The 13,018-nt window shown below is 38.4% G+C and overlaps 1 protein-coding gene across 13 annotated transcripts in view; it reads left to right on the top strand.

Annotated features, from left to right (window-relative positions):
- LOC136852684 (latrophilin Cirl-like) overlaps positions 1–13,018 on the top strand; it is a 1,484,851-nt gene that overhangs the window by 1,321,270 nt on the left and 150,563 nt on the right. For all 13 annotated transcript variants that reach the window (XM_067127658.1, XM_067127633.1, XM_067127599.1 and 10 more), the window contains one exon: positions 12,302–12,439. In XM_067127658.1, the coding sequence (XP_066983759.1) occupies positions 12,302–12,439 (138 nt within the window). The remainder of the gene's footprint in view (positions 1–12,301; positions 12,440–13,018) is intronic.

Here is a 13,018-nt window from a genome sequence, read left to right as displayed (position 1 = left end):
GACGTTCATTTTCGTCATCAATGGAATGGCTGTCTCCTGCCAGTATTTGACCCCGTCTCTTAATGCTCTGTGACTGGAGGTTAAAACTGCCCCCTCACACTCCCCTCCTCACTCACTCCCCATCTCCTCTCCCTTCTATCACATCCCCCTCAGGCAGTGTTTTATGGCTGACAGTGACAAGACAGGACACTGTATTATATAGCCGTAAGTCCTGAGGTACTGCAACGTACTGTCATTATGGCCTTTCTTGCTGCGTATTTTCTCTGGGCTTCATTCACTCTTTTCGTCAATCTTCAGTTTTTATCTGGGACTCATTTGGTCTTCTTAGGATCGCCTATTGCTTTGGTCTTCGTTTGGTGACTTGGTCAGTCACCCAGGTTTTGGAATTCATGAAGTTGTTTTGACACTCGTTGTTCTTCGGGAGTTTTTGCAATCTCTTCGGCGGTCCGGTGTATTGCCTCAGTCTTGTGTGCACCTTTTGTTAATGATTTGTTTATCCTCCTCTCTTGTTCTGTTGTTTTTTTTTTCACTGTAGGGACTTCACGATTCTGTTTCGCTTCCGTTGCTATAGAAATAATGTGCTGTTTCTTCAGTATTGCTGTAATGTAACGTAATGCCTAAATTCTCACTCCGCTGCAGTTAACTAAATTTTGATCTCGATAAGAATTTCACTGTATGGCGCAAAAACAAACCCAAGATCTTGTTTAACGTATTGTTGATGTAATATTTCTCTCTCTCTCTCTCTCTCTCTCTCTCTCTCTCTCTCTCTCTCTCTCTCTCTCTCTATATATATATATATATATATATATATATATATATATATATATATATATATATATATATATATATATATATATATATATATATATATATATATATATATATATATAATATTCTTGTGGTATTGGAAAATTATAATTTTCATCATTTATATACTTCTATATGTGTATCTGCATTATGCACATAATTGTTTTTATTTGTGCTCTCTCTCTCTCTCTCTCTCTCTCTCTCTCTCTCTCTCTCTCTCTCTCTCTCTCTCTCTCTCTCTCTCTCTCTCTCAAATATAGAGATAGAAAATCTATCAATTAAACTTTGTGATGGCACCCAAAGCAATCCGATTTAAATCTGGTACGCAAGCGAACGCAGAAAGGCGTATAGGAGGAGCGGGAGTACAACTGAAGAGACAGGGATCGATGGAGGAAGAAGAAGAAGAAGCCACCCGTTCATTGTGCCTTGATTCGGATCGCATGTCTCTCGGCCTTCACGATTGCATGCGTGCCTTGCCGTCAGTGCTTGGACGCATCGAGAACGTTGATTAAACGCTTATAATTGCGCTGAAAGACATGCACGTTCGTTTTTCTGCCGGAACGTTCAATAAAGAAAAATAGAACCCTCGGTAGATAGTTGTATGAATGATGATTAGAATGACATTGGGAGGGAGACGAGATTGAAAATGTTTTGTGAAATTCTTTGTGAAATAAAGAATTATAAATCGCGAAGAAGATAGGGAGGAACAGTAAATGCGAAAAATGAACAGTTCGATTATTTTATTTATTAGTTTCGTGTAATTTTCCAGTGCGTCTTGCACTGTTACCAGGCAAATGCAAGATCTCTGTCATTAGTGTACTGGTATCAGTAGCGTCATTCCTTGTATGGTGTCCACATATTTTTACGTAATGTCTACAGAGCTTGTTTGCGCTCCAGAATTTTGGACTGGAAGTAACTTCTGCTGTTGCTGTTTTTTCGGTTGTAGAGAGAGAGAGAGAGAGAGAGAGAGAGAGAGCAGATGCACAAATGTTGTGGATTTCCCCATAATTGAAGGAATTTGGGGTCACTTACAAGTGCAAGAATCTTTTTGACTCGGCAATTACGAAGGGAATTTTCTTGGAGCTTTCCATCATGGTAACGGCGGGAGCTGTTAGCGCTTTTTCTTGATGTTTCTTCAAGAAAATTTGAAAGATTAACGAAATTATTATATTTTAAGAGAACAGAACGAGTTTTTTTTAATCTCGTGGAATTACTAGTTCAGGGTATGGAACTATAAAAAAAAAAGGCTTTGTTATTTGGACTATTGCATATTTACATTTCTTGGTTATCTTTCTTTCTCAGCTCTCGCTTTCTCTCTCAGTTCTCTTTCTCTGTCAGTTCTCTCTTTCTCTGTCAGTTCTCTTTCTCTCTCAGCTCTCTCAGTTCTCTTTCTCTCTCATTTCTCTCTTTCTCTCTCAGTTCTCGCTTTCTCTCTCAGTTCTCTCTTTCTCTCTCAGTTCTCTCTTTCTCTTTCAGTTCTCTCTTTTTCTCTCAGTTCTCTCTTTCTCTTTCAGTTCTCTTTCTCTCTCAGTTCTCTCTTTCTCTCTCAGTTCTCTTTCTCTCTCTCAATTCTCTTTCTCTCTCAGTTCTCTCTCGCTCTCAGTTCTCTCTCGCTCTCAGTTCTCTCTTTCTCTCTCAGTTCTCGCTTTCTCTCTCAGTTCTCGCTTTCTCTCTCAGTTCTCTCTTTCTCTCTCAGTTCTCTCTTTCTCTCTCAGTTCTCTTTCTCTCTCAGTTCTCTTTCTCTCTCAATTCTCTCTTTCTCTCTCAGTGCTCTCTTTCTCTGTCAGTTCTCTTTCTCTCTCAGCTCTCTTTCTCTCTCAGTTCTCTCTTTCTCTCTCAGTTCTCTTTCTCTCTCAGTTCTCTCTCGCTCTCAGTTCTCTCTTTCTCTCTCAGTTCTCGCTTTCTCTCTCGGTTCTCGCTTTCTCTCTCAGTTCTCTCTTTCTCTCTCAGTTCTCTTTCTCTCTCTCAGTTCTCTCTTTCTCTGTCAGTTCTCTTTCTCTCTCAGTTCTCTCTTTCTCTCTCACCTCTCTCTTTCTCTCTCAGTTCTCTTTCTCTCTCAGTTTCTCTTTCTCTCTCAGTTCTCTCTTTCTCTCTCAGTTCTCTTTCTCTCTCAGTCTCTCTTTCTCTCTCAGTTCTCTTTCTCTCTCAGTTCTCTCTTTCTCTCTCAGTTCTCTCTTTCTCTCTCAGTTCTCTTTCTCTCTCAGTTCTCTTTCTCTTTCACCTCTCTCTTTCTCTCTCAGTTCTCTTTCTCTCTCAGCTCTCTCTTTCTCTCTCAGTTCTCTTTCTCTCTCAGTTCTCTCTTTCTCTCTCAGTTCACATCGCTGACGTTTATAAGTCAGTCTCGGTATGCGTGAAGGTTCACCATGCTTAACAGGAAACAATACTAGACCTTGCATGATGCCCCGTGAAGAAGCATTACACCGTGTGTGTGTGTGTGTGTGTGCGTGAGTGATTTTTGCCGGTCAGGTTGAGTAGGGAGGTCAGGTGGACCGGCCCTTGGGTTAGAGAAGATAGAAAGCTATCGTTTTGTCTCTTTCGACCCCATTAACTCTCTCTCTCTCTCTCTCTCTCTCTCTCTCTCTCTCTCTCTCTCTCTCTCTCTCTCTATCTATATATATATATATATATATATATATATATATATATATATATATATATATATATATATATATATATATATATATATATGGATGTTAAGTGGATATAAGTGATTCTCTCTCTCTCTCTCTCTCTCTCTCTCTCTCTCACGACTCTTATAAGTCTAGAAGTGTGACTCGCCCGTTTCGTCAAACTAAGTTGCGATACCAACCTCTCCCACCTCTCTTACCTTTAGCTATGCAGTTAATGGTATCGCAACGATAGTAATGTAATCTTTTCCTAATGCTGTTTACACTTTCGTGCCACCATTTCTGTTTTTATCCTCGTTCCATTTTGTGCTGCTTTCGGTGCGAAGCTCTCATGGTGGTTCCAAACCCCTTCCTCATCTCGGCTCTGCCAGTGCCAGGAAAATCAATGGTTAATTGCAGAAATTATCTTTTCCTTCTTTTTGTTTTCTTTTTTCATGATGCGCTGTTCCCACTTGTTTTTTCCCAAAAGTTTTCGTCCTTTTTATCATTTATTACCACCCCCTCTATAGTATTCTTCTTTGTCTGGTGCTTGAAATGAATAAATACGTGTTCTTTTTACAGCATTATTATACTCCTTTATTTGTTCGCTTCAAGAAAAGATAAAAGGCCGCTCGCAAAAATATGATTTTACCAACTCTACTCGTAGGAATATAAACCTTTAGCGTGAAATGCTATTATTGTGGCAAAGATGAGGTTAAAGTCTAGGGGAACCTCACTCCATGTTTCGCTTCTGTACTCTGCGTTTGTGTGTATATATGTGTGTGCGTGTTTGTATGTATGTGCATATATATATATATATATATATATATATATATATATATATATGTATATATATATATATATATGTGTGTGTGTATGTATGTATGTATGTATGTATACAGTATATATACATATACACACATATATATACACATATATTTGTCAGTTGCAGAGTACGACCTTAATCCATTAACAAAATGATTGGACACTGATGCATTCTGTTGATAGCACTCTAGTGCATTAGAATCTCGACAAGATGTTACAAGGTTTGCCAGTTAAGAATAATCAATCTGTTTCGAAATATACCTGCACGCGAGCAGCTGCGGCCTTCATGCAAAGTGCATGAGGTCGTCGTACAAGGAGCCAGACCCTTATCGGTATTAAATAACGGTTACAATTAGTTGAATGGCGTCCCAGTCTTCCTAGTATTTCATTTTTAGAAAGTTGTTCCGTTATTGCTTCATGACCACAATTTTGCCCCGAGGTTTTATTGAGATATATTGGCAGAGATGGTAGACAGGAATACTTGAAAGAAATATATTGAATTTAATTAAATTAACTAAATTAAATCGTTGCGTGCCTGCCCTGATTTGCTTTCTTAGTTATTTGAGGAATGACGTCATGCAACGAAGTATATTACTTCCGTTACTGCTGTTGTCTTCATTGCTTCAGGGAACCTTCAGAAAAATTTACATGTAACCAAGAAATAGTTTATTAAATAATAATAATAATAAACTTTCTCTCCCTCTTGCTGCCCTCCCCCCCCCCCCTCTTCCGGTCTTAGAGTGAGAGGGCTGCTAAGTTGTTTAATTTAGTATCCGCGGCAGGCATTGTTAACCCCATTAATATTCACTTTCCTACGAGAAATTAAGTCTCTCTCTCTCTCTCTCTCTCTCTCTCTCTCTCTCTCTCTCTCTCTCTCTCTCTCTCTCTCTCTCTCTCTTTTATTTCAAGTTATCTCATGCACGAAGTAAACTGAGAACAATTTGAAGATTGAAATAGATGGTAGGGAAAAGAGTGAGAAATGAAGTATTCGCATAGTAAAGTTGAAAATAAAGGAAAGACTTGATTTTCCTAAATAATGGAATTAATTTTCTCTCAAGCCTATTCTTTGCTGTTGTTTACTTGTGCACGTGCTCAGACAGACAGTAATGAACGTATTGGATTTTATGTTCACTATTATCGTATTTGCTTTATATTTTTTTATTTTATTATTATTTTTAGTATTATTATTATTATTATTATTATTATTATTATTATTATTATTTTGCTCTTCTTATGTCACGAGCAGTAGTTCACTATTATCGCATTTGCATTATAGGCTATTGTTTTATTATTATCATTTTTTTTTTTGCTCTTCTTATGTCACGAGCAGTAGTTCACTATTATCGTATTTGCATTATATTTTATTATTATTATTATTATTATTATTATTATTATTATTATTATTATTATTTTTTTTTTTTTTTGCTCTTCTTGTGTCACGAGCAGTGGCAATTTTTCGTTTTAATTCAACAGATTGGTGGGGTTTATAAAGAAGGGAGAGAGTGTAGGCTTAGTTAAGGGTATTTGGTATTACAGTAAAGTTTGTTGGCGAGTGTGGTTGGGGGGGGGGTAGGGGTTGAGTGAGAGGGTTACTGAGGTCACACTCGCTCGAGCGAGGACCTGACTTCTAGACGTTTACTGCCCTTAACAGAATTGATGGCCCGTCTCGAGGTCCACATACAGAAAGGCGATCCCCGGTTCCAACTTGTCACGGACTGGAGGAGACCACGTACTACGACTACCATCACTACTACTACTACTACCACTACTACCACTACCACCACTACAACCCCAGGGTATTGTACAGGTACAGGTCCTGCAGTCCTCGCCGCCTTTTGCCATGCACACTCTCCCCCCGACGCGATAACCTTTTCGCGAGAAAGGAATAAAGTGGATCAAGTGGTTTATCCAGTTCTAGGATCGTTGGCGATAAAATGATAATGATGATCGTACCCACAGTAATGTTTGTAGCAAGGGCATTGAGAGTGATATGATATAGTGATTCGGGACCTCAGTGATGGCGACAGCTTTTTTTATTGTTATTTTTATCGAGTATATTGAAGTCAAAGTAGTGTCGTACCACAATTCCAGTTGTTAACGATTGATCCGCGTTATTGATTCAGTCCTGTTGGATATGACCCAACGAAATGCTGTGTGGTAAAGTATTTGGTCAGGTATAAGGTGCCGAATTGGTAGGAGGGGCTGGTAGGGGTGATTTTATACTCTCTCTCTCTCTCTCTCTCTCTCTCTCTCTCTCTCTCTCTCTCTCTCTCTCTCTCTCTCTCTCTCAGGTCATTTCCCACCACCCCTTTTCGTCTCTCCTTCGTGACTGCCAGCCAGCAGCCAGTCAGTCAGCTTGCACAACCGCAGGAATTCTCTTCTATTTTTATTTTTTCTTTCTTTAATAGGCAATCGTGACAACCCCATTCACGGATCCATGAAAGTGTTCATGGTGAATATAACAGAAGAGAGAGAGAGGGAGAAAAGAGCTTATGAAGCACTATATATATATATATATATATATATATATATATATATATATATATATATATATATATATATATATATATATATATATATATATATGCTTCTTGAAAGGTCTCTCTGTAACTTGTAGCTTGTTCTCCGTTAATTAAGCAGCACTTCCTTCCTTTTATATTTCCCTTGGTTTATCTTTTTTTTTTTTTTTTTTTGACCTTTTTAGGTGAAATTTATTGTCACGTGACCGTCACTCGTAAAATTGACATCTTTTACAAATTGACCTGGTGTTCCTTTTAATGTCTTCGGTTTCTTGCGAGCTTTCGAGGTAATTAGTTTTGAGATTATTATTATTATTATTATTATTATTATTATTATTATTATTATTATTATTATTATTATTATTATTATTGTGAAGGGGACACTGAAACTCCATTTAGCAACAGCGCAGTAATGTGTCGGATTTCCCATACCTGAGGCACCTGTTATGCAATAATTGCAGTCTTTTATACTACAGACTGGCGACGAGCAAATTCCCTTTTTAATTCTCTCTCTCTCTCTCTCTCTCTCTCTCTCTCTCTCTCTCTCTCTCTCTCTCTCTCTCTCTCTCTCTCTCTTAACTTATTGGCATTGTTTAGTTTAAAATTCTCTTTAGCAAACGATGAACTACCCTAAAAAAAGGTATAGCCCCAATAACTGTTCTGTACAGTAGGTATGTATTTAGGCTATGAGAACTTTCAGTTTAATTCCGGTCAGTGCAATTCAGACGCCGTCTTGTAGTAGCCCTGAGTGAATCAGGATGTCTGGTATCCTTCCTTCCTTGTACATTAGTGGCACCGCCGTGCCTTCTCGACATAGCCCTCCCCGGCCTCTAAATGTACGCAGGTACGTATGTAAGGCATAAACGCATGGCTGTCTTCCATTTTCCCGAGAATGGACTAATGAGCTGCTAATGGCCCTCTCTCTCTCTCTCTCTCTCTCTCTCTCTCTCTCTCTCTCTCTCTCTCTCTCTCTCTCTCTCTCTCTCAGATGCAAGCGTTGTTATAGCATCTCATCGTGTAAGCCTTCTCTTCCCTTCCCCGTCAATATGCGTTTCCCCTTCCCCTTGTACTTCCCTTCCCCTCACTTGACGATAGAACCAACACCAGCATCCCCAGCCGCCCCCTTTTCTCGGTCCCCCTGCTAATGTCTCTCATTTCCTCCTGCTGCTAAGGTCTTTAGCATATAGTAAACCTATTTAGAGACGGTCTGCTTGTCTTTTTAGCTTCCAAGGGTTCTTTCTTTTTCCTTTTTTCTTTCTTTCTTAATCTGGTCGATTTTTATTCCGTCGGTTTTGGCGGTGTCGTGTTCTTCGGCGTCGCTTTTTGCATTCGTGAATTTTTAAAGTGTGTTTTTGGGTGCAATAGTTTGTGGTATTTAATGTCTTTTCGCATGCACCTTTGGTTAATAAATTAAGTAAATTTCTATATCATAAATTTTATAATTTTATTAATATGAAAGTGTTACATCATACGGTTAATAAATTAAGTAATTTTCTGTATCGTAAATTTTATAATTTAATTAATATGAACGTGTTACACCGTATGGCTAATAAATTAAGTAATTTTTTTGTATCATAAATTTTATAATTTTATTAATATGAAAGTGTTACATCATATGGTTAATAAATTAAGTAATTTACAGTATCATAAATTAAATAATTTTATTAATATGAAAGTGTTGCATCATATGGTTAATAAATTAAGTAATTTTCTGTACCATAAATTTCATAATTTTATTAATATGAAAGTGTTACATCATATGGTGAATAAATTAAGTAATTTTCTGAATCATAAATTTTATAATTTTATTAATATGAAAGTGTCACATCATATGGTTAATAAATTGAGTAATTTTCAGTATCATAAATTTAATAATTTTATTAATATGAAAGTGTTACATCATATTTTGTTTCTCTTGTTTTGTTTTTATTATCCTTTTGTTGAACAACTGAAGTTTTATTGTGCGTATTGATCATGCAGCTGTTCAGCTGTACTTATCGAGAATGCATTGTTAGGAACGTTGTCCTTATTTGTACAGTAGGTTTTCCCCCCGTCAGCTCTACAAGTTGAGTATCTATCTATCTGTCTCTTCCTCCTCCACCTCCTCCTCCTCCTCCTCCTCCTCCTGCTTTCCCTGTTGTCGCCGAACTAGATCCGATTTTCGTCAGTAGCTCCCCTTTTGCCTTATCTCTTCCTTATTCCTTATTATTTGCTTGGTATAATCACTTTTTATCCTCGCCTCTCTTTTTAATCCACACGCGATGATTTTCCCCTCGACCATCCTTTGTGCATTATCTATTTCATTTTTACTACTTTTGAAAGTTTTTTACGCGATCGTTTTTATCCATCCGTTATCGTACGAGACAGCCGGCCGTGGGCGTAATGAGGCGTGAAAGGTGTACGGCGGCAACTTCTCTCCCATATGAGATATATATACGGTTTTAAAGTGAAAGACGCCATATAAATATTTTGCGATGTTTTACGTCCCCTGCGGCAAAGAATCGGAGCATAAAAAGATCTCTCCCGGTTTAGAATTTCTATGAGACACTTCGGCTCGTTTATAGCACCATTTCATCGGAAGGTTTTTCATTATTGAGGCTCAAGACATGGTTTTCACACCTGTTCGGTTTGATTTTTTCCGCATATATTGATTTTGTTGTGGATTTCCTTAGATTTATTGAAGATCGACCAGGTGTCATAAAAGACACTTCTTTAGTTCTAGAAAGACCTGGACTCAGACCCAAGAATGTTTCTTATTTTTCCTGGAAAGTCTGAAGTGAGTTCAGGACGAGTCCTTTAGGTTTTAATGGCGTTCTTAAATGGTCCAGAGTCTGCGGAAAGTTTGCTTCATTATTTAGGTATTTATTTATTGTGAAACTGGGAACCAGGGTAAAATAAATCTAGAATTAATTTTGATACACGGGATTTCAGCAAGGTTTAAAGACCTTGGATTTGAGAACGTTTGACACAATTAGTTGAGAAAAGTAGGCCTCTGAGGTATTATATTGCAAAAATGTAGCAAAGTTACGTTAATGATGAAGAATATATGGTCAAAGGCATCCAGGCGCAAGCTGCAAAGCATATATTTTTAAGGTGTAGTGTCCCCTGTAGCATTTTGATGCCGTAATGTCAACCTAGGGTATAGGTGACCGGAAGTTGTTTCCATTGCAACTAATATTTTTCATTATTAGTGTTTCAGTCGACATCTTGGCTCTCTCTCTCTCTCTCTCTCTCTCTCTCTCTCTCTCTCTCTCTCTCTCTCTCTCTCTCTCTCTCTCTCTCACACACAAAAGTAAGGGTGTGCGTATAATTACTGTGGTATTCGCAGATTTTTGTTTATAAGTGTTAGTTGCATACATTTCTTTCAAGGTTCTGTTGAGCTAAACAAAGGAATTCATTCTGGATCATCGCAGAGGAATTGGATTGGAAGTGAGCTTGCACAAAACCAAGCATGACCCTGGCTTCCTCTCGTATAAGGGGCTTTGATAGGTCTGCTCGTTGTGCATGCTCGTCAAGGTACTCATTATAAAAAAAATGAAAGCAGATGTCAGGCCCTCTTGACTTATTTACAGAGGCATGCATATGCATATGCAAATGAACCATTGTAATCATTTACAGCGTGAGGTTAAGTTTATTTTGAATATATTCCCGGGCGTTCTTCTCAAGTCATCATCATTATCATCACTCCTGTTCCCCCACCCCTCCCCCTCCTCGTCGTCCTCGTCGTCGTCCTCGTCGTCGTCCTCGTCCTCGTCCAACTCCTCGTCCTCCTCCTCGTCCTCCACCTCCTCCTCCTCGTCCTCCACCTCCTCCTCCTCCTATTCCGAGTAACTCCCTTGTTATATCCCTCATACAGCATGCTGTAGCATCCGCTCTCTCTCCCCCTTGTCATCTTGTCTTCCCTCGTATTATTTTTGCCTTTATAGATATATTCGCCTGTACTTCCCTATCGCTCCCTGGCCTCAATTTATGTTGATTATGTATATGAATTCTTGCGGTCGAAGGCTTCGCTGTCGCTCAAAATTGTTCCGCTTCACTGGGCTTCTGAGGAGTAAATAATCATCAGCGCTTCTTTTTCTTTTTTCTTTTCTGCCACGGGGCCAATTTAGCTCTGCTGTTGTGTAAGTGTTCTTTGGTGTTGTACTTCTTGTGGGTGTTGTTCATGAAGGGCCAGGCAGTTATCAAATTATTAGGATCTTGTACCAACGGCCCAGCCGGGCTGTATATGTTACTGATGACGTCATTGGCACCATTTTACCTACTCCACCCTTCTGTTCGGGGTCGTGTTTTCATTGGCGGCTGCTGTTTCGAGAAACCCGGGGGGGGATTTTCTCTCTTGTTATTTCATCGCCCGGGGGAATCTTCCACGCGTCGTTGTGAGGTGTCTTCGTTGTTTTCCAAAGTTGTCTTATGTTCAGTGAGCGGAATATATTTCCAGTGCATTTCGCTTTCATTATTCACTAGTATTTGTTCTGCATATTGTTTTCCGAAGAAAATTTTAGAGCTTAAAAATTATGTATAACGTAAAGAAACTACATTTGAAATTAACCGTTTGGTGAAACCTTTCTTGTTGCCTATTTCTCGAGACTCTAAAGCACTCCTTCTACTGCTGTCATGTGCAGCGTCTGAAGGAAACGGATGGCACTTGACGGCCCTTTCTCACAAACACTTGAGAACCGTGAGAAAGTGCCCAAGCAGCAGCAGTGCAGTGATACTTCAAGTGGAAGGACGTTGTAAGTAGATCTTCGGATTAAGTGAATTATTGGTCGCTTATATTCGCGGTTTTTTCTCCTTATCTGCGAATGCAGAATTTGTCCCCGTTGTCTCACGTTAGCCTTATGATCGATGTTGCCAACGGTCGGTTCGCTCAGATTTTATTGTTCTTAAACCGGCAACAGGGGCTGTTTTTACATCTCCCTTGTGAGCAATGAAAAATTAGGACGTGAGTCGCCGATAACGACAAGCTACGAAGCAGAAACTGTCGCAGAAAATTATGCATTGGTGGCTGCTGTTCCGGTCTTAGAAAGACACAAATGTTCTGAGGAAAGTGTCGCCTTTTCAGATAAAGAAAAACTGGATTATTTTCTTGCGCTTTTTTTTTTTTTTTGTACGGCTTTTATGATCATAATATTATGATGAAAGTGTCAATAACATTTATGCAAATGTAACATATATATATATATATATATATATATATATATATATATATATATATATATATATATATATATATATATATGATTACTATGACCTTTTTACGTGATTCATTTATCACACATTACCACAGGTGAAAAATGACCGGTTTCGACTTTATTTCCAAGCCAGTCCTTCGTCAATGGCTTGGAAATAAAGTCGAAAACTCGGTCAGATCTACACCCCGTCCCCTATTTTTCCCCTATTTTTCACCTGTGGTAATGTGTGATATATATATATATATATATATATATATATATATATATATATATATATATATATATATATATATATTTATGAAGTATCAAAATTTTTGTTATTGTTAACATTAAGCTTGACTTCTTCTTTCAGAGGTGCCTTGGAGCAGCAGGATGGGAGGAGCAGGAGCAGGAGGTTGTGGGGCTGGAGGCGGCTGGCGAAGACAGCGCCCCGGTAACCACCTTCTCGTATTATTACTTATATTTACCTCTACTTCGTCAGTAACAGCAGGTATGTTGCATAGATTTATTCTGCTCGTTTGGTTTGGTGGGTTTTTCAGGTTTGCTTTGTGTTGTGTTGGAGATAGAGTTTATTTGGAGGGTCTTCGTGCGTTATCATTTAGTTTCAGAGGAAGGCTCTGATACATTTGTTGCTGTATATAAGGTTATATCACATAGGCTATATTTGTGTTTTATTCATTTATTTAAGATTCATTTTTCCTAATGCGTTCTCAAGTAGAGATGGATTGGTTTTTTTTTTCCAGATCTCTGAGGAGCTCAATAGTGTATTTTGTTATAAAAGAAAATTCATGGTCATAGATTTTACGAACGTACAACTTAATTCAAGTGAAATGATTTAATGGCATCATGGGAGATCATTTCCCTCTTTATATATTCCAGTATAAGAACCATTGTGTTATAGGTTCATAATCCATGGTACCCAGCAGGTACAGAGCTGATTGAATCATTAACACCTAATGGATGGTTCCCCTTTTCGGGAATGAAAATCCTTTATTCCTGATTTATTCAAGACTTCGTTCAAATGCTTTAGCGGTTGCCTGGACCAGACACTTGACAGCTTTTAAGAAAT

Source organism: Macrobrachium rosenbergii, chromosome 3, assembly GCF_040412425.1.
Source record: "Macrobrachium rosenbergii isolate ZJJX-2024 chromosome 3, ASM4041242v1, whole genome shotgun sequence".
Taxonomy (NCBI): domain Eukaryota; kingdom Metazoa; phylum Arthropoda; class Malacostraca; order Decapoda; family Palaemonidae; genus Macrobrachium; species Macrobrachium rosenbergii.
Note: the sequence above shows the minus strand (reverse complement) of the source record. Positions and strands in the feature narration are given on the sequence as shown.